General features: G+C 43.2%; 1 protein-coding gene across 3 annotated transcripts in view; it reads right to left on the minus strand.

Moving 5' to 3' along the window:
• NR3C2 (nuclear receptor subfamily 3 group C member 2) overlaps positions 1–27014 on the minus strand; it is a 208972-nt gene that overhangs the window by 17180 nt on the left and 164778 nt on the right. For all 3 annotated transcript variants that reach the window (XM_054989700.1, XM_054989701.1, XM_054989699.1), the window contains 3 exons: positions 21469–21807; positions 21045–21189; positions 1207–1337 (listed from right to left, as the gene is read on the minus strand). In XM_054989700.1, the coding sequence (XP_054845675.1) occupies positions 1207–1337; positions 21045–21189; positions 21469–21807 (615 nt within the window). The remainder of the gene's footprint in view (positions 1–1206; positions 1338–21044; positions 21190–21468; positions 21808–27014) is intronic.

The raw sequence follows: 27014 nt of genomic DNA on the forward strand, positions 1-27014 counted from the left end.
TTGTTTCTCATTCTGCTTATTAAATGTGGTACAGCAGCTGGCAATCTTCCCTATTTTGTGGGCAGGGGAAAAGCAAGAAAACAATTGAGATGTAATGTGTGGTTTCTTCCACATGATAATTGAGGGAAGCTTACTTGATGTGGCCATTATTCAAGTTTCTAAATAAATTCCAGCAGCTGGTCATGTGATTCAATTAAACAAACATAGAAATGAAAACAAGCTTCATATATCCCGTGCCATAGTGTCCAGGTAGCAATACTTGGAACTGTGCCTTGCACTTGCAAATAGTTTGCACAAACTTTCTGTATGTTTTAAAATCATTCTAAATATTTTTTTTAGATTAATGCCCTATTCTTAAGAATTAAATAGTGCAAAGAGCGGGATTCCTTCCCCTCAGTAATATCAATTTACTCTTGGTAGGTTTCCCACGATTTATTTCAGATAATTAACCCAGTGCTGGAAAAATGACAGCACTCTTGTCACCCTAGCTGTTAACATTTTGATACTGGTGTAGATGCATTTGAATTCTTTCCCCCAGTTTCATGAAGGCTTGAAGGCCAAGTTATACAGGACATGGTCTTAAAGAACCTAATGCAGCAATTTTATTGGGGGTAATTAGCCAGAACCTCTGTCTGGTCAGTGCTTTGTGGAAACTCTATGATGCCATGTTGGGTTCCAAAGAGAAGATACAAGACATAGGCCGATTCCAGACGGCCCTCCCCATCGCGAAACGTCATGCGTCATCGCGCAGAAAACGCGAAATATCGCGTTTTCTGTGCGACGACGCGCGACGTTTCGCGATGGGGAGGGCCATCTGGAATCAGCCATAGATCTTATATGGAAACTAAAAGATACAGGCTCCTTAAAATGTTGTCGATCCAGAGGAGTTAGCCGTCTTAGTCTGTAGTAGCAAAATAGTAGAGTGTCCAGTAGCACCTTTAAGACTAACCAACTTTATTGTAGCATAAGCTTTCGAGAGCCACAGCTCTCTTCGTCAGATGCATGCACTGGACTCTCTACTATTTTAAAATACAGTATGGATGTATAGCTCAGATAGTGAGTGCACCTGGTGATTAAGTGGGACCTTTGAAGTTTTTATTCTACAAGTTTCTTTTCATTATTTCTTCAATCATTCTGACTAGTTCGTGAAAGCAACATATAAATTCTGCAGTTAACAATTTTGGCTGAAATTAATATGTAAGTTACCTGTGCTTAACAGCAACAACACTTTCATAATTGTGTATTCTTCAAAGCTAAGTTGCAAGCGAACAAACTGAAGGCTGATCTGGTGCATCCCCTGGCACAGTTCAAACATTGCAGACTGGCGCATCCTCTCTCTGCAACAGGAAGAACAAAAAAAGCCATCAATGCGGTTAAGAATGGAAATACATTTGATGGCAACTCATGTGGTCAGAGAATCAAAAGGCGGATTGTTACCCTAGGAGTATTGCTATAGTCAGACCCCTCAGGGTTGTTTAGACTAGTCTATGACCAGGGATGATTAGTAGGCTGCTGCAGCTTCATACATGATTTTTAAAAATACTCTGAAGTTTTACAAACATTAAGAATTAAGAAGATATTCACAGTAGAGTACTTTGGAGTAAAACAGTAAAAAAAATCAATGTGAGAGACTTAAGGACATGTTTAAGTCTCCCACTAAAACTAATGAAATGTGAGCGTTGTAAGCATATTCAGGTTCAGCTTCTTGTTGGATTGTTCTCTGCCTCCCATCTTTGCCCAACCAACTCTTCCTTGTTGAAAAGAGGTAGAAAGGGAAGGCCTATATGTCTAAGGACTTAAGCGACCTTAGAAAAGACTATGAATTGTCCTATCCTTAGAGTACAATGTGTGCATCCTATCTTACTTCACATGGTTAACTACTCACCAAACCACATTTCCTGTGCAACAAACACAACTATCACAGACTTGGCTATATATGAGGACAAACACAGCCTTACTATGTGTAAACTCCCATCTCGGCCAATCAGGTTCATATCAGATTTTAGAACCAGAAACATGCATGGGATCTCAAAAACAACCTGCCTTGTCTATTACTTTGGTAGGTGACTCTATAAAACCTTGATTCACATTTCACACTTTCCCTTTATAAGCAGCACCTGAGGTGCAATTTCAAGCTATAGTTCATGACTAGCTCAGAGAAAAGAAACGTATAAGGCAGAAAGAAATCTGAGAGGAGCTGGTGACGCTCTTCATGTGGAACTGAGACAGCTACATACACAGTATTTCCAACACTACATTTTCACATATCTTTAGACACAATCTTTCAATTATAATACATAAATTTATTCTAAGGCTCTTATTATACTATCTTTAATTGTCGGAAAGCAAAAACGATTTTGATAAAACAAGCATTTCTCCATCAGTCACAAAAATAAACAGATCGCTTAAAAACAGAACCTGGATTTACACTTGGAAGTTGCTTTTAGCAGCAACTTAATTTTAATTGTAGGCTCACAGTACTGTTTTTCTGAGTGCAAGCAATATTCCAGTAATAGGAGGGTATCTGTAGGAAATGCATGCAGTACTGTACAGTAGTTTTCTTTAATTCCATAGGGAACTGATACTGTTGCGTAAATGTGGTAGTATAAGGAAAGGAAGAAATGTTACTTTTATATAAATCTAAAGGTTTAATGTAAAAGTAGGTTTTCAGGGTCCAGTCTCATTGGTTTCTATATCATCCTGGTACAGTGTGAAAATATGGGAATAGGGGGATAGACAAAATCAGTAGGTGGCTGATTAAAATACAGTTAAGTGCACAAGCACACTGGATTAACTGAAGGTTGAACTATCAAGGAGTTAGCAGCTTAACACTGTGGAAGGACATCTGTGTATTAAAGAGGATATTAGAGCGGAATAAAATTGTGCCACAGCCATTGCAGGTTTCTAAATGAAAATTAGCATTAATGTGAGCCACTCCCAAATAACTCCCTTTTTGAAGCAGTGAATGCTGTTTTCCTGGAAATATAGCAGGTCAAGATCTAGGATGCATCCGTGTTACAAGAGAATGAATCACTGGAATAATTTTCTATTATGAAGGCTTATGTTAGAATTTATTTATCACTTCTTTTAGAGTTCTGAAAGCAAATACATACCCAACATAAATTAAAGTCTGTACAGACAAATGTTCACAGTTCATGGATGAAACAATGTAATTTCAGTCTCTGCACTGTGGCATTTTATGAACTATTCACATCATCTGCCATAAATATGAATACTTGCAAAAACTCCCCCTCCCCCTCAAAACATCTGAACTTCATATAACATTACTTATATGAAGGAAAGGCTCTCTAGGCTTTAGTCAAACAACTGCAACTCTGTCATATGAGGGAAGGCATTTAGTCAAACATCACATGGCTTTTAATGGGATTCCAGAGCTAGAGGATACACCACCAAATTGTGTGCCCATATGATTCCACCTCACTGCATTGATACTGCTGTCAAATACATGTTTTCCACCAATCATTGATAGATGATTCCCTCTGTGTCCCTATTTATAGTTAGGCAGGCCAAAACCACTGTCCTAAATTGCACCATAAAGCTTAAGAAGCCATTGTACTCTCAGTCAGTAGGGTAATGTTCTCCTAAGAGCCTGCGGAATCTGAAAACAGGGTTGCACTTACCTGTAACTGCTGTTCATCAGGTGTTTTTCTGTGCAGGGACACATAGGAACTGTGCATGCACAGGCCAGGCACGGATGTTCTAAAGCTCCTAAAGGCACAGGACACTCGCCTAGCCTTTTTGCACACTTTCCCTATAGGTGCGGCTATAAAAGGTGGAGTGAGCAGCTACCTCCCTCAGTTCTCGAAGCTGCCGGTGTAGAAAGAAATTAACAATAAACATGAGAACACTGCGGAGGAGGAGGGAGGGATGTGTGCCTGCGCAGAAGAACACTCAATGAACAAGTTATAGATAAGAGCAACCCTGTTTTTATCATTGTGTCTTCTGTGCAGTCCCACATGGGAGATTAGCACGCTAACTTACCCACGAGGCAGGCATGTAGCTCTTCAACAGAAAAGACTCTTCAGGACTGCCTCGCCAACAGCTGCATCCCTTCTGGAGTCTACGTCAATGGCATAATGCTTGATGAATGTGGACGGTGTATACCAGGTGGCTGCTTTACACAGTTCCACTATAGGGATGCCGAAATTAAAGGCTGATGACATGGACTGCACCCTTGTAGAATGCACTCTTATGTGCAATGGGCATGCTTATTTAGATTGATAACAATCCTTAATGCGCCCAACTATCCAATTTGAAATGATCTGTGAGGTGACTGGCAGGTTTCAATACATAGCATGGCACAAAGATCAGGTCTACAGCCTGACAGTGAACCCCCAACTCCCCCCAAAGTATGGCAGGGGCCACTCTGACAGTTGGAGCCAAAGAGGTGAACATTTTCCTCTTCTGTGACTTCGAAGTTGATAATTTATCAACATGCTTCGTTTTGAGCTTTTTCGAAGGTGGCACTGACTGGCACTGAGGTGCAGCTGTCAAGTGAGCAACTGGAACCAACTGGTCCCATTCAGCGGCAATAGGCGTCAAGCATGCTTGAGAAAGCAAGGAGGCCTGTTCTGGGCGCTGCAGTCCTTTATCTGCAACATTAGTATTCTCCGAGTCTGTAGTGCCCTTTAGGGCTGACTCCCAAAGAGCTGCTTTCAATTGTGATGCTCTTTCATGGTGCAATTTGGGCATAAAATGTTTACAGACTGCATACTTCATGGCCCTTGGCCAGACACAGCAGGCATTTGTCATGACCATCTGATTAGGCCATCTTGATCCTACAAGGTGAACAATTCTTAAAAAGAGCCTTTGAAGCCATGGAGTTGAAGGCTCTATTACTAGACTCAAGAAGCAGAGCGAAGAAGAGCCTAAAGAAGAACTGAGGGAGGGAGTCACTTGCCCTACCTTTTATAGCTGTGCCTAGTGGAAAACTGCACAAATATGCTAGGTGAGCATCTTGCACCTTTAGGAGCTGTGCAATCCCATGTGGGACTGCACAGAAGACATAATAATAAACAGTCACTTCTAGGAATTATGAAAGAATCTGTGGCAATTGCCAGGTCTTCTTTATGGTATTTCAATCAATAACTGCGTAACTCCATTTTAGTTTGTATTCTGAGAGTCATACTGGATCAAGAAACAAAGTTTCTGTCCATATCCACGACAAAAATCTGCATGAGTAGCACTTAAACGATCATACTATAACCGGTGCAGAGTAGGCTATCTCTGGGAGAACAGTATCTTGTCCAGTCTTGACCGACAGATCTTAATCAAATGTGCCTTTAGCCACGGAAAGATCTTGCTGTATTAGCATTCTGCCGGAGAAAGAACTGTATTTGCATTTGAATTCTGCGCAGATCCATCAGATTATCCCAATAATGTAGTTAAGTCTTTTCAGGAATTGCCCACCAAGCACCTATTACCTATCCTAAACTGTCAACTCCTCCCCTTTGTCCAGACATGCTCAAATATCTTATGGCTCTCTTTGATCCCACCCCCACATTCCAAGCCTGGATAGAAAAGATTCATTTATTTTTTACTCAAGCTTGTTGTTCTACACCTATGTCCAGGATTTTCCAAAAGTGTGCATTTCTACTGATTTCACCCCACATACTACTAAAGAAGCACTCTGTACTGGACATGTGCAATGTATCCCTGTTGCTTTCCCCTTTCACATTCCCTTGAATTTATGGCTGCCCAGATGCCTGGAGTAAGGCTTTGTGACTTAGATCCCCTTTGTGGAACTGCACAGAAAAGTAGTGATTCCCCTTACTTTAACCTCTTGCTCTACCTCTTTAACAACTTGCCTGATACCCTCGAATGGAGTCTGCTGCACAGTGTTCATAGATTCTTGGAATTCCGGGTATCACTTGGTGGGCTTTCTAGCATTGTATACTATACTGAATAATTAATACATTATTATTCTGACAGCCTAAGTTTGTTAATTCTCTAGTCCTAGCTCTTTGTATTATTTCCATCCATAAACTTTATTTCTGATTACACTTAATCCACATTATCCCCGTATGTACCCCAGAAAGCACTCAGATCAGCGGGCAAACATCTCCTGGTGGCCCCTGGTGGCCCCTGGCTCAGCTGGCCTCAACCAGGGCTAGGGCATTTTCGGTCCTGGCCCCAACCTGGTGGAACTCTCCTTCAGAGGATACTCAGGCCAGCCAAGATCTTGTATCTGCCTGCTAGACAGAGATGTTCTGCCAGGCATATGGCTGAAGCTGGCATTAGGTCCATCAAACGAGGCTCCGTACTGGTCTCCTACCAGTGAGGGGGGGGTATATAGTTCTCTGTACAGTGATTTGCCCTGCACGCATGTGATGTTATAGTGCAATATCAACTCATACCTTCCCTCTTTTTTTATTACGTTGGTGGGCAGGGAAGCATGAAGGGGCCCATCCTGAGATGTATGAATCTACAGTAATGAATTTATATTCTTGATTTTACCTCTGAAGTTACACTCTTTCAGATTGTTGTTTTATTATTTATTCTGAGTATTTTATCATTACTGTACCCCACCCTGAGCCTGCTTGTGGGGAGGGCTAAAAATCAACTAAACTGAACTAAACTAAATAAATTCTAAGTGTTCCTTCTGAGTTTGCCAAGGAAACACCCCTTTGTCAACAGGCTCCATTATATTGGTTATGTGGGTCACTGCGTAGCCTGGTCGCAATCTTGAAGAGTGAGTGTACATTCATGTGGTCTAATGTACATATCTCACTGACTACACAGAGTAACACCATTATAGATAGAAGTACCCATTCTCTCTAGATTACAACATCTGTTATCTTTTCTAGATTCATTTTAAATCAGTTAACCAATCCCATGTCTAATCATTCACTGGGAAGTACAAAACCACAAAAAAACCCACTCTTCATGAACTTATCTCCCCCCACCGTCAAACTAACCACAAAAGACTGAAATTGAGATCTTAACTGATCTGAATATACCTCAAGGAAATTAATGTCCTTTTTAGGAATAACTGCAATTACAATCATGTACATTTATATTCTTTTTTAAAAAAGAATATCTGATTCAAATTTAGCATCTAGGGCTTACCTCAAATGTATATCCTTTTGGGACTATATTCCCATCTCTGTTTTGTGCTGTGAAGTACCCCTATATTAGTAAATGCCATTCAATGTGCCAGCCCTAGTCCAATTAGTTTACCTTTTTAAAACAAAACAAATATTTTTTTAAAATGCACATCCTTTGCTATGGGGTACTTTTCACTGTTTTTTTTTTTTGAAATTCAGAATGAAAAACTTCTTAACTTCCTTTGTGTTTCTCAAGCACCCCTCAACTGCAGCTAAATTTGTCTCAGACTATCTTGATCATGTAATGAAAAAATCTTTCATTTCAGCTAAAAAAACTTAACCTCATACTACTGATTTATTCTATAAATATGTTCCAGAAGCCACATCTGCTCTTGTGACCCTGATGTTTGATTACTATTATTTCCTCAGAGCAGAAAAATCTCTTTCAGTAGGAGTTTGCTTAGAATTCATTGACACAAGTGCCTGATAGTTTGAGATACTGCTAATTATATATATCGTTCCCACCTGTACAGGAGTAGAATACCAAGTAATATACCAAGTTACAGCAATGCAGGTATACACTGCATTTGAAAAAGTATGATAAAGGGCATCTGAATTACATTATTATGGCCCTGGCCCAGGTGCATATCTGCCTCTGCTCTCGAACGTCAATTCAAGACAAGCATTTTACACCTACATTTGTACCCCCTTTAAAATTATCTGGTTAAGGTCACTAACCCGTATCTGTACAATACCCAGAAATACCTACACATCTAACTTTCACTCTCTTTTTTGCTTAAACTTTCCTAATGAGCTCTGATAGCTTTGAGGTGGTTGAACTGTAGTTCTATATAGCTGCTCATCATAAAAATGGTGCAAAAATAATAATGTCCAAATATATTCTACTGAAACTGAAGCGGGATTCCCATGGTCAAAACTAGCTTCATATGATGCATCCAGGTTATACAGGTGAACTAGCTGAATCACAGATTCAACGGTAAAATATTCAAATGCAAAAGAAATTTCTACAACTGTAGTAGCTGAAAAGTCATTCCAGAGACTACTGTCACATCAGTTTTACTCATACAGATGGATGGTATTCTTGGGGTGGTTGTGTGAAGCTAAGAGGGTTTTTTTAACCATGTGAACTGAGTAATTGTTATTGCTCGGGAGTTAGCACCGTTGCAAGCACACTCACTGTGTGTAGTTCCTTTTTGAGGACTTCCTTTGAAAGGCACTGATTCGTGACCTATTTACCATAAGTGCGTTTCAGTATGCCTTGCCCTATGGGAGGCCTGGGTTAATGTTCATAGGAAATTTATAGTTATATATGTCAATAAAAATATCTATCCAAATGGGGAGGGTCACTTCTCACTGAACTTCCGGTTCATAGTTCCATGAACTACGTGCCTGTAGAAATAAGGCATAAACAAGCACTCACATTTGAGACAATGTATCAAACATGCTTTGTTAACAAGATCATGAATGACAACCTTATCAAGTTCTCCAGAAATGATATAGTCTCCATTAGACCAATGGCAACAGCAGTCTGGCCAATTACTTAAAAGTACAGAAGTGTTAATGATTTGTTAAGGTTTACAGGTCTAAAAACCTTAAAATTAGAGCCATGGGATCAATAGACTGAAAACTAAACCAGTGGCAGTATGAAAGGCTATATAGCAAACGACCTGTAAAAACAGTGGAACAACGATCCTTTAATCACTATCCCAATAACAGCAAATAAGCTTTCTGCAAACATACGAAGCAAATCTGATGTGCTTAAAAATTCTATTACTCCTCTCCTCGGCACGGTCAGCACAGAATCTGAATACCAGGAAGAATTACACACCGAAAAAGCTGAAAGGTCACACAGAGGTAGCAGCAGACTTAGTGTGTTATGCAATCCAGTAAACTCAGGTTCAATGAGTTTTCTGTGACTGGGTGCACATGACACAATAAAAAGGCACACATCTGCATGGTTATTTATCCAGAAAACATATAAAATTAATCGGGAGATCTTTTTTTAAAAAAAAACTTAGCTATAATTAAGATCAAGTGCACTGGGTTTTAATTAAATCATGGTTGTTTTCTTAGCATTATCAAACCTCTGCCCATTCTAGTTTATGTGATTGCTGTGTCAGTGCTGCTTTAAGCAACTCCAGATGCTTATAATATTCCTGCTGCAGCCAGCCACCTAACCTACTTTCCAATCATTTTTGTTTGTTTTATAATACTGTAACTGTGCAACACATTTAAAGAGAAAAATGCTTCACAAAATTAAATGATTGGCAATTTCTGAAATCAATGTCACTCTTTAAAATGAGGTCCAGGCTTTATAAACTGAAATAAATGGACTGATGCAACTAGAGAGTAGCTTTTGAGTTAAGAAGGAAAATTAATGCGTAGATGGTTGACATGGCTATATAAAGCTTGTATGAGATGTCTTTACTGTCCGAAGTTACCAACTACGAATATAGTTTTCTATACAGAAAAGCTGTAATCTCTTCAGCTCCTGCCTTACAGTTCAGTAAACACTGTTTCATTATGACACTGAAAAATAGCCCCCTATTTCACACCTTTTTTTTTTTTGCAGAAAAGATAATTTTTGTCTGAAAAGTGGGAGAGATATAATTAATAGAAAATAACTTTTGTTTTATGCTAGTTTTAGTATTTCCTACACTGGGTCCTCTCACTTTTTAAACTTTTGCTACACATTTAATTACTGCTAAAACTATTTATATAACCGCATCAAACCCTCCCTGTTCAGAGAAAGAGCTTCTTGGGGAGTTTGGGGAGAGAGAAGACCTCAAAGGCGTATAGCCACACAGTCCAACATCCAAAGCAGCCATTTTCTTCAGATGAAGTAATCTCTGTAGTCCAGATCTCAGTTGTAATTCTGCCACCATATTTGCCTGGGACAATTATTACATTATCTACATAAGTGAAGTCAATGAATGACTCAGACAAGCACTCTGCAGAAGAAAACATCTTGCGTGAATGAAGTGGCTGTATGTTTCCCTGCAACCCAGGGATCCCTGCATCCCAAATAGCCCCAAGAGACAAAATCATATTTGTACTAAGCAAAATAAAGCTACATCAATAGCAAAGGTGCAGGCTTATAAATTTTAAAATGCTGACATCAACTTCAAACCATCTGGATTTTGAAAAAAAAATGTGTGCGACAAAGCCTGCGAACAACAAAAGTTTATAAAATTATGCATGGCTTGTAAAAAGCAGACAAAGAGAAATTTCTTTTCCACTCCCATAGCTCAGGGTCAACCAAAGAAATCGAAGGGCAGCAGATTCAGAACAGAAAAAGAAAAACACTATTTCACTCTACACATAACTTGCTTATGGAATATATATAATGATGGCCACTAGCTGTGATGGTTTTAAAAAGAGACTATGGAGGGCAGGTCTATCAATATGATTAGCCATGCTCAGAGACACTGCTGAACACTAGAAGGCTGTTGATGTCTTCGTGACCCGCTTGTAGATTTCCCAGTAGCATGTAGTTGGTCACTATGAGAAACCGATGCTGTACTTTATGGAACTTTGGTTTGATCAGCAGGGCTGTGAATAGGCATAATATTAACAAATAGAAATCGAATTATGGTCCCATAAAAACTTGGTCTCATGACACACAGATCAAGCCAAGACAGCTTAACGCTAAACGTGATCTTTCTCAAAAAGAGACAATTTGCAGTAACTGATAACTTTGGAATAAACAATTTGGGATTGGTAAATTATTTTTGAAGATAATTAAATATATTTAAAAAGAAATTTGCTTAGAAAATCTGCCTCTTCCAAATTTCTCTCCTGATTTGGAGGTTCCATAATATCAGAAATAAGTGGAGCTCATATCAAAATACAGAGTTGTATTTCTGGAATCCAGGCACAAGAAGAAGCTGCCTTATACTGAATCAGATCATTGGTCAGTACCGTCTACTCAAACAGGCAGGGTCACACACATCACTCACTTACTACCCAATCTTTTTAAGTGGAGATGTTAAGGATTAAACCTGGGACCTTCTACATGCCAAGCAGATGCTCTAACTTTTAAAACAGTTTTTTAAACAAATTTTTGAAATTAAATTTAATTCTTGATCCCGAATTGGTTTATATTAAATTTCTTTACAGAGGAAAATTGGAAATTGTATATAGATCATTAATTTTTTAAAATAGCAGCAAGATCCATCGTACCTCAGAACTGTAAATCCGCAACAAAAAATACAATTAGTATATGGCATGAATGTTTATGGAACATAATTTTATTGAAAAAATTAACTCCTCAAATTAGCTTAGCTTCTTTAATTGTTTAATATATATATATTGATTTTAAAGCTTGTTTTAATGCTTTTTATTGCTTGCTGCTGTGGGGACCCTAAGTTAGTGGAAAGGTGGTTGCAATTTGATGTTATGCATAGCACAGCATTTACTGTGTATAGCCAAAGGCCATGACAATCAATTACAAAGAACATAAAAGATAAATCATAAATAAGATCATTAAATAACCAGACTGGGAAGTGCCTATCAAATTAAAATATTTCACCCTTCAGATACAACTCTTGCCCTTATTTTCTTCATTGCCAAGGCAAATGGTGACACTATACACAACGAACTTGTCAGTATCTGAGAGAAGAAAAATCTGCTTCTCTGCTTCGAAGGATGAGTTGATACCCTTCAAGCAAGATATTTGGTCCTGGGCTCTGTGTAAAAAGGGCAGGACAGAATATAATGAGGCAAATCCTCTGAAACTGGAGCTGCACAAATACACAAGTGTGAAGCAACCAGTTTTGGGGAGTAGTGACCATTAACCATCTGGAACCAAACAGATGTAAAGGCTATTTTGAGATTAGAAAAGGTAATGCTAGACAGGTAGCAGTGCATGGGGGGGGGGGCTGCAGCTCAAGGGGAAGAAAAGTCAAACATTTTACTGGCTTATTCAAAAAGTCATTGTGGGAGCCTAAGTTTGAATCCCAGCTCAATTTGTAATACAAACATGGCCATGCAAAATGCCAGCAATGCCAATTTAAAACAGTTTAAACCAGAGGGAAAACCTGGAGCAAGAGATTGATTTTTTTTTAATCGTTAACTATATTACAGTTGAACACCCAAGTCTTGAATATTGGTGCCTGCTATAGGGACACCCTGAATGTTATCTGATATGGAGTAGCAGTGGACAATATCATTGTTTTAAAGATGGCTTTAAAATAATGTTTTAATTAATGCACATTCATGCTGATCTCAGTATATAAGTGGCTGCTGGAACTCATCCCGTGTGGGCTTTCACGCACGCACAGCCTCTGTGCTCTGGCCTTCACAGGCCACTGGAAAGATCATGCCTATGCCTTTTGAGCTTATAAAAGTCTACTGAAATTTATATTCTTACCTACTTGATTTTACACTGAAATTCAGTTTAGTATGAACAAAATAATTACCATTTACCCAAGGCCAATCCAGCAAGCGTATTAGAAATGTTACATTTACAAAGTTAATAATAAAGGGGAGGGAGATCAGTAGTCTTGGGATATTGATATCCAAACTCCTGTTCTCCCACTAGTCTCAGTGCCTTATGTGTACACTACATACATTTTAAAAACATTTTCTCATTAGCAATAAGGGCTAAGAACAGGTTATTGGAATGATGAGACAGTAACCGTGTTTACTTTTTATCCCCAGAGTACAAGGAATCGGGAAACCAGTTCTGTGAGCCTAGGGAGGTAATAGGCATGGATCCAACAGCATGTTTCCATGAATGTACGGTATTTCACAGGTGCCCCCCCTCCTTCCAGGAGTAGGATTTCAGGAGCCTTTGGGGCTACTGTGAGAGGTAAGAGCCATGAAAATCACACTCTGCGGGCAGAAGTCCTTGCATTCATGGAAAAACAGAGTTGCGCTTACCGTAACTACTGTTCATTGACGTCTTCTGTGCAGACACACATGGGACTGCGCCTGCGCAGGCCTGCCGACCGGATTTTTCTTTCTAGCAAACGTCCACTAGGGGGCGCACGTCCGACCCAATGCGCATGCGCGGCTGTTTCCCGCCCGAGCGACATTGGGCGATGTCGCCCCCTTTCCCCTCAGTTTCTCCTTTGCCGCCAAGTGCCTTCACAGTATCTGGAAGAACACAGCGGGGAAGGAGGGAGGGTTGTGTGTCTGCACAGAAGACGTCAATGAACAGTAGTTACGGTAAGCGCAACTCTGTTTTCACTGTCCGTCTTCTGTGCAGCCCCACATGGGAGACTCACAAGCCACTTACCCAGGAGGCGGGCATGTGTTCTCACCGAAAAAGAGACTGAAGCACAGCATTACCAACAGCAGCCTCTTTCCTTTCCCACACATCTAGTGCGTAATGTTTAGCAAACGTGTCAGAAGACGACCACGTTGCAGCCCTGCAGATGTCTTGCAAGGGCACGCCCCTAAGGAAGGCCGCTGAAGCAGCCTGTGCCCTGGTGGAATGAGCTGTTAGTTCCAAAGGGCAAGGTAACTGAGCATGCGAGTAGCAGGCCCTAACAGCTTGAGTGACCCAACGTGAAATCGACTGGGCTGTAGCAGCCTTTCCCTTCCTGGGCCCATAATAGCACACAAACAGTTGTTTGGCACTCCTAAACTGTGATGTACGTTGGAGGTAAAATAAAATAGCCCTCCTCACATCCAAGGAATGTAAGGCCCTGTCAGAGCTACTGGAAGGGTCAGGAAAAAAGACAGGCAAGACAATGTCCTGCGAGGTGTGAAATTGAGTAGACACCTTGGGCCTAAAACGAAGGTCAGGTCTCAGCACCACCTTATTCTGATGGACCTTCAAAAAGGGAGGGTCCCACCTCAGGGCAGCCAGCTCGCTAACCATGCGGGCAGATGTAATGGCAACCAGGAAGGCCACTTTACAGGATAACCATTGTAAATCACAGGGAGCCAGTGGTTCGAAGAGTGATTTCATAAGTCCCGTCAGCACTACCTGCAGTGACCATTGGGGAACAATTTCCTTGACTTGTGGAAACATATTATACAACCCCTTCAAAAAAGACTTAGACAAACTGTGAGAAAACACCGTCTTCCCATCTATTTTAGGGTGGAAGGCTGAAATGGCAGCCAAATAGACTTTAATAGAAGAATTAGAGAGTCCCCCGTCCTTTAGGGACAGGAGGAACTCAAACACAGAAGACAACTGGCAATCCCAAACATTAACTTTGTTGTCAGCAGCCCAGGCCTCAAAACGCTTCCATTTAGCTGCGTATGACCTGCGAGTGGTGTCCCTATGGGCATTCAGCAAAATTTCAGCTACCCTGTCAGACATCCCCTGTTGCCAAGTAGGCCCCCTCCCCTGCTTTAAAGCCTGCCATGAACTGTGTTAAAGTTTCCTGCATTGCTGTTTCACTGCTACACCAAAGACTGCTTTGCACGTGTGTGTTCTGATACACGTGTCAGTTTCCTGCCTGTTTGCTAATTATCTTGCTGCTGCAATAGACTGTGTAGTTCACTGACTCCAAGTGTGGTTACTGCACAAAAGGACTCTTTTCCTGGGCAACTCTGCCCAGACCTGTATCTGGATTTCCAGTGTGTGTTTGGACTTTAATACAAGTGTGCCCCGTGCCTGCATTGCCATCTACCACGGACCGTGCCTGTTCCCTGCTTTGGACTGTGTTTTGTGTGCTGTTTCCCCTGCCTCCATGGAAGCCTGCCTCATATGGGCCCAAGCCGCTGCTAGCAGCCGGGCGCCGGCCGGGGAAACCTCCAGCGAGCCTGGCTAGGCGCTCCCTGGTCAGTTCCCGCCTGGAGACTCCCGCGGGCCGGTCCCCGAGCTTGCCCTCGCTACCGGGCAGCCTGCTATTCAGCCCCAGCTATGCCCAGCCGGCATCCATGTTCTCAGGCACCCAGAAGACCCAAAGGAAAAGACGGCTTTGGGAAGCCATTTCGGCGAAACGGGCACACCACGTCCGCAGCGAGAGTACCTCGCCCCGCTCTGCATATCTTAGGAGCCGCCCCGGAGAAGGAACTAAGTGCCGACCATCCCAAGCACTTAGAGAATGCATCTCAAAGAAACCTCTGCATTCCAGAGCTGATGACATCAGGACAAGCCCTGTCCGCTGGAACATCCTTTCAGCCCACTTGGATTTCCCCCTCCCTCTTTTGTCCCCTCTTCCTGAGGTGTCACTTATCGCAATCAGATTACCAAAGTGGCCCATCTAAGCCATTCAGTAGCCCATTAGAACCTTTGTTTTAAACTGTGAGAACCACCAAGTACAGCACCAGCCCCAGGGTACGTTTTGGGGTATTTAAACTGGTCTCTCAGACCACTCGGTGCTTAGGCCATTCCCATCCAGAACCCCTCGCTGTCTGTGGCTTAGGCCATTCCCATCCAGAACCCCTCGCTGTCTGTGGCTTAGGCCATTCCTATCCAGACTTCCTTGCTGTCCGTCTGTGGTCCCAGTGCTGGCATTGGGCCACCCTCGCTGCTGTGTCTCTGCTTCGCTCCAGGATTGTGAGTATTTCCCTTATCATCGTTGGGAACCAGCTAATGCGAACGTCTCTGTATTTCATACGCTGTATTTCTTAGGTCTTGTGTGTTCTCTGTATGCTTGTGCAAGTTTAGGCCTACGCCACACTGAATACACGTGTTTGGAACCTATTTGTAGTCTGCCTCTTTTTCACTAGAGTGTCTGGGATCGGGACCTCCGTAGACATAGGTTAAGATCCGCGCTAATTTTAAGTTACAGACTGCTACAGCTAATTCCCCATTATAATAAAGAGCAGTTCTGGTAACACCCCTCCGTCCCCGAATGTGCCAAGCAGTGAGGTTGAGTTTGGGTAGGTCATGATACCAAACCCATTTGTCGGACAGAAGGTCCGGGTTCAGTGCGAACCGATAATATGACCCCTGCGAAAGCTGCATGACATGTTGGAACCATGCTTGTCTGGGCCAGAAGGGGGCCACCAGAATTAAGTGCGGCCCATCCTTCTGGATTTTGCTGACGACCCGAGACAGCAGTGGGAACGGAGGGAAGGCATAAAACAGGTGCCCTGTCCAGCGTATCTGGAACGCGTCCCCTAGGGAATGGCGACCTAGCCCTCCCCTGGAACAGAATCATGGGGCCTTATTGTTGGCCTCTGACGCAAAGAGGTCTACGTCTGGAAACCCCCAGTCCGAAAAGATGGAGTTCAGGTAATTGTCTGCTACGGTCCATTCGTAGCGGTCGAATCGCATCCGACTGAGCGTGTCTGCGATGACATTGGTGGTGCCAGGAATATGGACCGCCTGAATGAACACGCCTCTGTCCATGGCCCAGTTCCAGATCCGAATGGCCTCGTCGCAGAGGGCCTTGGATGTAGTGCCCCCTTGTTTGTTCAGGTAGAACATCGTGGTGCAATTGTCTGTGAGCACCTGAACCGCTTTCCGCTGCAGCGTGTCTGCGAATGCGATAAAGGCATAACGGACCGCTCTTAATTCTAGCAGGTTAATATGATCTTTCCTTTCCTGCTCTGACCAAACCCCATGTGCCCTCAGGGCACCACACTGGGCTCCCCATCCTACCGTGGAGGCATCAGTCAAGATTGTGATCTCGGTTTGGATGGACCCAAAGGCAATACCCCCAAGAAGGTTAGCCTCATCAAGCCACCAACGTAAGGCCCGGATAATCCCTCTGGGGATGGAATATCTTTTATTCTGGGACTCGTGTTCAAAATCATGAACCGATAGGAACCACAGCTGGAGAGGTCGCATGTGCAACCGGGCCATAGGGGTGACAGCTGTAGAAGAGGCCATGAGTCCCAGTAGCCTCTGGATAGCCGTTACGGATTGGAACCTGCACTTAGAAAAAAGGTTCACCATCCTGCCAATCTTTAAAGCACGCTCCTTTGGCAGAAAGCCTCTGTTTACGCCACCGTCCAGTTCCATACCGATAAACAGTATCCGTCTGGACGGGGTAAGGTTAGATTTTTGCAAGTTAACCAAAAGTCCTAATCTGGAGCAGGTGAGCATCACAGTATGAATCTGGGCCCGGAGTGCATTAGCAGAGGGTGCTGCTAGAAGCCAGTCGTCAAGATAGGGGTAGATGGTACAACCCCGTTCCCTCAAATAAGCCACTACCACAGCCATACATTTAGAAAAAACTCGTGGGGCTGTTGAGAGGCCAAAGGGAAGGACCTGGTAATGGTAGGCCCTATTGTTACACAGGAACCTAAGGAATTTCCGATGATCAGGATGGATGGCAATATGGAAATATGCATCCTTGAGGTCCAGGACAGCGAACCACATGTCCTCAGGCATTTACTGGAGGACTGTGTTCAAGGTAAGCATCCTGAACCGCTTGACGAGAACGAATTTATTCAGTTCCCGGAGGTCTAAGATGGGTCGCACACCTCCATCCTTTTTGTCTACCAGGAACATCCTGGAGTAAAAACCTAAGAGGGGGTCCTGAGGGAGCACCTCCTTCACAGCCCCTTTCTCCAACAGCGCTATAACCTCAGCCTGTAAGCTATCAGAAGAAGATTGTAATGAGTGGTCAGGAAGAGACAACACTGGGTAAACATCAAACTGAATTTTATATCCAACTGTAACGATTGTAAGAACCCAAGTATCGGACGTAATCTCCGCCCATGCAGAGGCAAACTGAGCCAATCTGTCCCCAAACACGACAGACTGTTCGAGCTCTAGTCAGAACTGCTTTGGTTGCGTTGCTGACTCTTTGGTATCGTGGGCTTGTGGACCGCGACGAGGGCGGTAGGTAGGCCTCCGGCGCTGGTAAGAGCCTGGTGGTTGGAATGGCCAGTAGGAACCATAGCGTGGATACGGTTGGTATCGGTGCTGTCGTCCACGATAACCCTGGGCAGGGCGATACTGGCCACGATTCTCGGTGGGTGGTCTGGTCGGGAGAATGCCATAGGAGCGGGCTGTAATACAATCCTTGCGCTTCTGCGACAGGTAGTCATCTGTTTTGGTAGAAAACAGGGATTGCCCCTCAAATGGCAGGTTCTCCACCTTATTGCGTGTCTCCACCGGCAACGCAGTAGTGCAGAGCCACGCGTGCCGGCGCAGGACGATGGAAGAAGCCAATGCTCTCGCAGAGGTGTCAACCGTGTCACGGCCCGCATTTATTTGTTGCCGAGACAGTCTGAGGGCTTCATCGAGGATCACCTTTGCCAACATCCTCTGGTCTGCCGGCAGTTTTTCCATGAAGGCCGCCATGCGGTTCCAAAGGAATATCTGATACGCCCCCATGATGGCCGAATAGTTGGAGATCTTCAGCGTCAGGGCAGCAGAAGAGTATAGCTTCTTGCCCAAAGAATCCAACTTCCTGCTCTCCTTATCAATGGGCACCGCATAGGACCCCTGGCGTTGGCGGGTCTGCATTTCCTCCGTAATGAGGGAAGAGGGAGGCGGATGTGCAAAGAGGTATGCACAAACATCATCCCGTGTCTTGTACAGGGCCTCCAGCTTGCGGGACGTCGTGTACACAGAGGCCGGCTTCTCACAGATGTCGTGGATGATCTCCACCAAGCTTTCAGTGAACGGGAAGGCAATAGTTGGAGGGTTCCCGGACTGGACATATTGAAGAATTTTGTCCTTTGGCTTAGGATCTATGGCCGATATCTCGATGTCGAGAGAACGGGCCATCCTGACCATCTGTTCAGAGTAGAGGCGGTAGTCCTCAGATGGCGACACACGACTGGTCCCAATGATGACGTCATCTCGAGACGGGTCAGATGGAGGACTGGGACTCGGGCCCTGGCAGGGTTCAGCAGGATAGTAAGGTGAACCGTGTCTGGGAGAACCATAGTGGGAGAACTCACTTCGAGTGTCACCCCAATACTCCCTGCCAAATGATGGAGAGCTGGCATACAGGGAACCCTCTCTGTCAAATGCAGCCCGCGGCAGGTGGTAACGCCGGTCCTCACGGTCCGCATAATCACCCGCATGCCACTGCTGGGGAGGAGGTGGCGCGTCGGGCAGGTCACCATCATCATCAGATGAGTGGTGCAGCGGAGGCGACAGATGCAGCGATGGAGTCAAAGGCCTCTCCCAGAGGACCTCATCTGTTTGGACCGAAGCCGAGTGACTGTGCTTCGATTTCTTGGACTTTTTGCCGCCCTTGTCAGCCGAAGCCGGATCCGAGCTTCGGTCCCTGCCAGTCGAATCCGATGTCTTCGGATCCGACCGAGCGCCCGTCTTCGGAGCGAGGCCGGAGCGCGTCGACTCAGCAGGCTTCGGAACCGATGCAGTCGGAGCCGATGGTGGATCCGACGGTTTGGGAACCGACCCAGCCGGGATGTTCGGCTCCGACGACGCTCTCGGCACCTTCGGGGCCGGCGTGAAGGTCGGTTCCGACCTCGACGGGGACCTGGAACGGTGACGCTTCCGAGTCGGATCCAACGTTGGCGCCAAGGGCTTGCGACCCGACGCGGAACTCGCAGACCCCTTCGGATCCGGGGTTAACTGCCGGGCTTGGCGGCGATCCGGGGAGCGGGAACGCGAAGCGGACACGGCCTCTTGGGACCCCATCTCAGGGGGGGGGGTGTCACCCGTCCCACCAGCCGGTGGCGGTCCCTCCGGGGTAGCGGGAGCCCCCGAAACCCGCATCGCCCGTCTCCACAATAAGGCGTTCAGCCTATTAGCCCTCTCAGCCCTGGCCTTCGGGGTGAACCGTTGGCAGTGCTCACACTTCCCGACGATGTGTCCCTCGCCCAGACACTCGAGGCAAACAGAGTGACCGTCAGTCCTCGTCATCTTAGTGGAGCAGTTGGAGCAGCGCTTGAACAGCGACTTCTCAGACATCGTCGATTCTTCACAGGATCCTCACAGGAAAAGTTTCCTCAGAAGCGGACAGCTAGATCTTTACCGGTCGGCGGCAAAGAAGAAATTGAGGGGAAAGGGGGCGACGTCGCCCAATGTCGCTCGGGCGGGAAACGGCCACGCATGCGCATTGGGTCGGACGTGCGCCCCCTAGTGGACGTTTGCTAGAAAGAAAAATCCGGTCGGCAGGCCTGCGCAGGTGCAGTCCCATGTGGGGCTGCACAGAAGACGGACAGTGAACACCTTGTTAGATCCACCTCAGTAAATGTAATTTTCTCATAGTAGTCCTCTATAGAACATAACATATTTTAAAACCAGGGGCATTTCAATACTAGTTTGTGATGTGGCATGTGGGGCTGCAGTTCAATGGGAAGAAAAGTCAAACATTTTACTGGTTTAGTAAAAAAAAAAAAACCTCATTCTGTGAGCCTAATAGATTCTTTGAACCTCAGCCCATGTTTTATAATACGAATGTGGCCATGCAGAATGCCAATCATGCCAATTTCACAATTTTTCATTTGACAGTGTCACATACATGCTTCACATAATATGTTATGCAGCAATAACTGAGTGATATCAGTGTGCCTTAAGAACACCCTTTTAAGTCAACTGAAGTCCATGAGTTTAGGAATGCTTAACTTTGTTTAGAATGACCCTGAAAGTCTGTTATTTCATCTGCAGAGGAGTATGGATAAGGTTGTAAACCTTAGAATGAACAGAGAAGTATGAATGGTTTCTTCAATCACCATGAGTGCAACATAAAATCAGGAACAATTCTTTAAAACATTTTGGCTTCTTTCAAGATGGCAAAGAATGGTAATTAAAATTGCCATGAAAACATATTGAGCTGCTATATTCTGTTAACAAAAGAATTATTTTGTGAATCTGCTAATAAAAAACTAGCATAGCTTAAGAATTACATATCCTTTCAACCTATAGTAGGTACTCAAAGAACAAGACTACTTTTATTTTAGATTGTATATCAGCTATACATCAAAGCCAAGGGAAATACTATTCTGTGTACAAATCAAATGGAAGGGTAGGAAGAAAGCTTTGCTGAAAGATGTTTTCATGTGCTCATTGTTCTGTATCTGCATTTCACAGGCTCAGGATCTATGCATGTAATGTTGAACAGTATTCTATTTATTCCTTCTTTGAATGAGACAGAGGTTTAACAAATAACTTACTCATTAAAGACTAAGTCGGGAGCAAAATACAGGAACTGACTGTTTGTGTGCCTGTACGATCTCCAGCTCAGGGCAAATGATGATAGACACATCCACGAATACTGGATTAGAGTAATTTGGTCCTCAAGTGGCAAGTTTCTAAAGCCTGAAGAACATAAAAACAAATCACAAACAACTTCAGTGGCATTTCAAGTGAAGTCTGAAAAACAAAACACCTTTCCCAAAACACTGGCACAGTGAAAGATGTGGAATTTTAAATTCTTAAGAGACAGCAGTGATTAATATCTGAAAAGAGAAATGCTGACAGCTCCCAACTCAGAAGCCCTAACCCTCACTTCAAGGTCGGAGGGGCACACAGCATATGCTCAGCAGCTGCACACTCTTTGCCTATATTAAAAATGACACGCTACAAAGGCATCCTTACCTGGAAGTATCTTTGCCCATTTAACCACCTGAATCATCTGCTTGCCAGCAAGCCGGTTTAAAGTGGAGAGCAGGTGCTCTGCAGTATCTGGCTTCGAGCTATCATAGCCTGCATATACAATTTCAGGTTCAATGTTCTCTAGGACCATTGCAGGGGAGGGAGTAAGTGCGGATGAAACGGCCGACACGTGAGGGACAAGTGCTGTGTTTACAGACGGCTCTTTCGCTGGGGCGATGTATGTCGTCCCTTCTTCTGGACTCTGAGGAGGAGGCTGCTGTGCTTGCTGCTGTGGGTCTTCATGCATCCCTTTCAACTTGCCCAGCTTCTTTGACTTTCGAGCTGCAGGAAAACACAGGGAGATTTTTTTTAAAGAAGTTTCTCAGTACTAGAGATCTGAAAATGACCCGTCACTTCTCTCTCTTTGTCTAAGAAGAAAAAAATTCAGGAAATAATTAATCTGGTCAATGAGTGAACACAATCAAACTGGGAAAAATTGATTCAGGAAAAAAAAAGCATGTTCCTGTTGCTTTTAAACTTGCACAGTGAAGAAAGCAGGTATTTCCCAAATATAAATCTTTGTACTCTTCCTCAAACAGATTCAGTTGTCCGAGAAAGGGAGTTTTGACTCTCGAAAGCTCATACCTTGTAAATCTAGTTTCAGAGGGGAAGCTATGTTGGTCTGTGGTAGAAGAGCAAGTTTAGGATCCAGTAGCACCTTAGACCAATTGTGAGCTTTTGAGAATCGAAGCTACCTTTGTCAGACCATCTGGTCAGTCTTTAAGGTGCTATTGGATCCAGATCTTGCTGTTAAAAATCATTATTTCTCCTACAAGCATTTCATGCCCTATCAAAGCCTTTTAATGATCTCTTTGTTCACTGAAAAAAAATTGAACTTCTTGTCAGTTTCTTGTTATACTTCTGATATTCTCTCCCAATTTTGCTGGGGGGCAGCATTTTTGATAACTTTTGAAACTGCACTGTGTGTTTTCTGAAAACAAATTAACACAGATAATGGAAATGCAAGAATTAAAGAGTGTCATGCATAAAAGTTAGACAAAATGTGGGTCTATATCTGATTCTCCTTTATTGTACTCCCTCTCTTTTGGCCACTTTATGGGGACATTTTAAATGAACATAATAAAAACAATCCTTTACTGTGGATTGATTTAGGTTATGCTCACAACTAGCTTCAAATATTATTACCCTAAAAGATGAATTAATGTCTAAATATTATTTTGCTCCTATCTCAAAGCTCTAGGCTCCTCAGCGCACACCAAATTCCGCTGTACAGAGTTTTGTGTAACTGTGAAGTGAAATGGGAAGCTCTTTGTTCTTCTTGGAACTTCTATGTGTTTCTTCAAAGTATATGAAGTCCAAATTTCTTAATCAGTATTTAATTAACAAACACAAAAAGGCCTTTAAAAAACCTTTAAAACACCAACAGTAGACGTATCTACTTGCATCTGAAGAGGTTTTTTTTAATTGAGTCCATGCCTGAACAGTGAACAGGTTCATAGCAAATCCACAAATTAAGGTATGGTTAATTAAGCATTTATATCCAGACATCTCCATATTCCACATATTTGCTATTCTTTTTAGTACTTTCTGAATCCAAACAAGCAGTTCTGAAGACTCAAGGGTACTTAACCCGTAGTAATTAGCCACAATGACTCAATGTCTGGTTTGAATGCCACCATGTTTAGAGATAGGATGTTGTGGGGGTGAGGGCAGCATTCAGCCCCTGTGTGTCCCTGTTATGGGCCCTCTAAGCCACATTGTTGGGATGCTGGACTAGATGGACCACAGTCTGATACAACAAGGCCATTCCTAGTATGAAAGCACATTATTTCTTGATAGTATACAATGCAAGGAAAGGTATTTTTAATTCAGAGATAGAGATTGGTTGGCTTACACTAAACTCATAAACCAGCTTTAACTCAACAGCTTTACGTTTCTGTTTTTTAAGGTGTGCTTCACAGCTTTTTTCAATACCTCAAGGTATTGCAACTACACAATTCCAGCAGAAAGGGAAATTAACACTGGGAAAGCAATTTTACCTCCTTTCTCTATCATCAAACCTCCCTTAGGAATCCTAACAGCAAGAGACACCCATGCCCTTGCCTTCTGAGCAAAAAGGCAGGTCAGCATACCAATCTTACTGCCAGAACAAAACAGGCTTTGAATGTCTTTACTGAACTTCCAGGGTTACAATAATATTCAATATAAAGAAACAGAATCTATGACAGACAAGCTGGCTGCCATTATCAACATTTTTCAATCTTAATACCAGCTTTTTTAAAAAAAAAAGAAGAAGCAAAAATCTACTCTGCATTCATTTGTTCTCTATGTATGGTATGACTGTCAGTGACTGATCAACATAATAGAGATGAGGGTCCCTAAAAAAATCTTAAGTAGTACATTAAGAGCATATACATCTCAAAAGAATCTTGCGTCTTAAGAAATAAATGGGCTCTAGTTGCCTTGCCTTATAAACATAGGTTCAATTTCCATTCTCTAGGGCTGCTAGTAAATCTGTCTTTTTGTTGTATTGTCGAAGGCTTTCACGGCCGGAGAACGATGGTTGTTGGGGGTTTTCCGGGCTGTATTGCCGTGGTCTTGGCATTGTAGTTCCTGACGTTTCCAGAAAACGGAGGAATACAAAAAGAAGATTAAGGAACTCCTGGACCCCTCCACCTACAAAAAACTAAAACGAGATCCCACTTGCAAAATCACCAGGCTAACAAATGCGCTGATCAAGAATTCCTCACTACATCCCGACACGCACAGAAAACTATGCAAGACTGAAGCACAGCCACCTAGACTATATGGACTCCCCAAAATACATAAAGATTCAGTCCCACTCCGACCCATTGTGAGTGCCATTGGTTCACCGACATATGAATTAGCTAGACATCTGGCAGATCTCCTGCAGGACCACATCGGGAAAACCTCGTCTTACATCAAAGATTCAGCAGATTTCATCAACAAAATCAGTTCTCTGAAACTCAATCCACAAGACATACTTGTCAGTTTTGATGTTGTATCCCTGTTTACCAAGGTTCCAGTAAAAGACACTATTGCACTGATTAATCAGATTTTCCCAGAGGATGTAACAGCCTTATTCCATCATTGTCTGACAACCAGTTACTTCCAATGGGACAACGAATTCTATGAACAGATGGATGGGGTGGCCATGGGGAGCCCACTCAGCCCAGTTATAGCAAACTTCTACATGGAACATTTTGAAAAAACAGCTCTAGAATCAGCACCCCACAAACCCAGTGTATGGTTCCGGTTTGTGGATGATACATTCATCATTTGGAGCCATGGGGAGGAAGAATTGAGAGAATTTTTGAATCATCTCAACAACATCCACCTGAACATACAATTCACAATGGAGAAAGAAAGTGAGGGAAAACTCTCATTCCTGGATACCTTGGTCATCCGCAAAGCAAACTTTCAGTTAGGTCACAAGGTCTACAGGAAACCAACTCACACTGATCGGTACTTACACAAAAACTCCAATCACCACCCCCGACAGAAAAGAGGCATAATGAAAACATTAGTGGATCGTGCAAGACGGATATGTGAGCCGCGCTTTCTCAATGAGGAAATTAATCATCTAAACCACGCACTTCAGGCAAATGGCTACTCCAGAAATGAAATCCGAAGAGCAATCAAACCCAGGATGAATCTAACAACCAAGGAAAAACAGTCACCTACAGGAAAAGTGTTTTTGCCATATATCAAAGGAATTACTGATCAGATGGGAAAGCTTATGGAAAAGCATAACCTTCAAGCAGTATTCAGACCCACCCGAAAAATACAACAGATGCTACGATCAGCAAAAGACAGCAGAGACCCCCTCACCTCTGCAGGAGTATACCGTATACCCTGCAGCTGTGGACAAGTTTACATCGGGACCACAAAGCGTAGCATCCAGACAAGAATAAAAGAACATGAAAGACACTGCAGACTTGGACAGCCTGAAAAATCAGCAGTGGCTGAACATAGCCTAACTCAAACAGGGCACAGTATCTTATTCCAGGACACCAAAATACTGGACAACACTTCCAACTACTTTGTCAGACTGCACAGGGAAGCCATTGAAATTCACAAGCATAAGCAAAACTTCAACAGGAAAGAAGAAACCTTAAGAATGAACAGAGCATGGGCTCCAGTTCTGAAAAACACCAGGCCAACAAAACACTCCACACCCGACAATAGCCCTGCAGAGAAGATTAGCACATCAAGCACCAATCCATATGCAAAAGAACCTCCTCAGGATACAGTGAAGCCTCCCTCCATTAGCATTCCACACCCTGGGAAACTCTTACAGAATGACTCAGCTCAACCCCACCCCTCCTGAGTAGATACAAATGACCTACATCTTTTCCACACTGTGACACTGAGAGATCTCTGTCTTTTGGTGCTACACCTGTGAAGATGCCAGCCACAGCTGCTGGCGAAACGTCAGGAACTACAATGCCAAGACCACGGCAATACAGCCCGGAAAACCCCCAACAACCACTGTCTTTTTGTTTTGAGATTTATTACAGAAATTTATCTCAAAGTATGGACAAAAACGTAGATCTCTAATAACGCTTGCAGAACACAAGCCAAGGGAGTCTTCATGTTGTTTCTTTTTCATACAAGATGTAGTATTTCCACAACAGATATATTAAGGTATGTGAGTATACAAAAGAAATTGTGCCTGCCATCATGCTGAAATTGCCAAAGCTGAATTGCTATTTATCTTCTTGAAGTTTTGTAGAACAAAAGAAGCTAAAACTGATCATAGCCAGAAGGATTCGATGCTTGTGCTAAGACAGGACAGACAGCTGTCAGTGATGGAAAGTTAGAAAAATCACTACTGCAGCTGAATTTTGTATACAGCGAAGGTAATGACGTGCAGACTTGGTGAATATTGCATTAGCAAAGTTGAGAAACAGTGACAAGAACTTTGGAGTTGTTCATGATGAAAAACTATTTCTGGACGTTTTGCAGAAAAACAAAAACCAGAATGTGAGAAGGAAAGGGATTGTAAGAAATTGTTAGAAATGTGGACAAAAAACCCATCAATGTCATACTGAATTTTATTAACAAGAATAAAATTTATCATTTTGATTGATGGTGGAATACCCAGTGGGAACTTCATGCTATAGCATTAACAGAAGGTATGGGGAAACATCTGTCGCTAACTCTGAGGGTTTCTCACAACTGGACATTTAGAGATGCCTGTTACCCAGCACAGGGCAGGAAGGACATTTCTGCCACTACCACAACTCCACAGCTCTTGAAAGGCTCTGCAGGCGACAATGTTGGCATGTTTTAAATAGTAAGACAGAAACCTCCCCCCTCCAAGTTCTCAAAACTTTAAAAGGATGAATTCTGGTAGAGTTTTCTTGAATGCCTAAAGCTGTGCAGCCATCATTTGTTCAACTACTTTGCCCCTCAAAAAGGTAATTTTGTTAAGTTTTCAGGCAAAAACCAGTCCCACTTGAGAATTACTACTGTACCAGAAAAGTGGTAACCTGGAAGATAGA

The sequence above is a fragment of the Eublepharis macularius genome, chromosome 10 (assembly GCF_028583425.1).
Source record: "Eublepharis macularius isolate TG4126 chromosome 10, MPM_Emac_v1.0, whole genome shotgun sequence".
Classification (NCBI taxonomy): domain Eukaryota; kingdom Metazoa; phylum Chordata; class Lepidosauria; order Squamata; family Eublepharidae; genus Eublepharis; species Eublepharis macularius.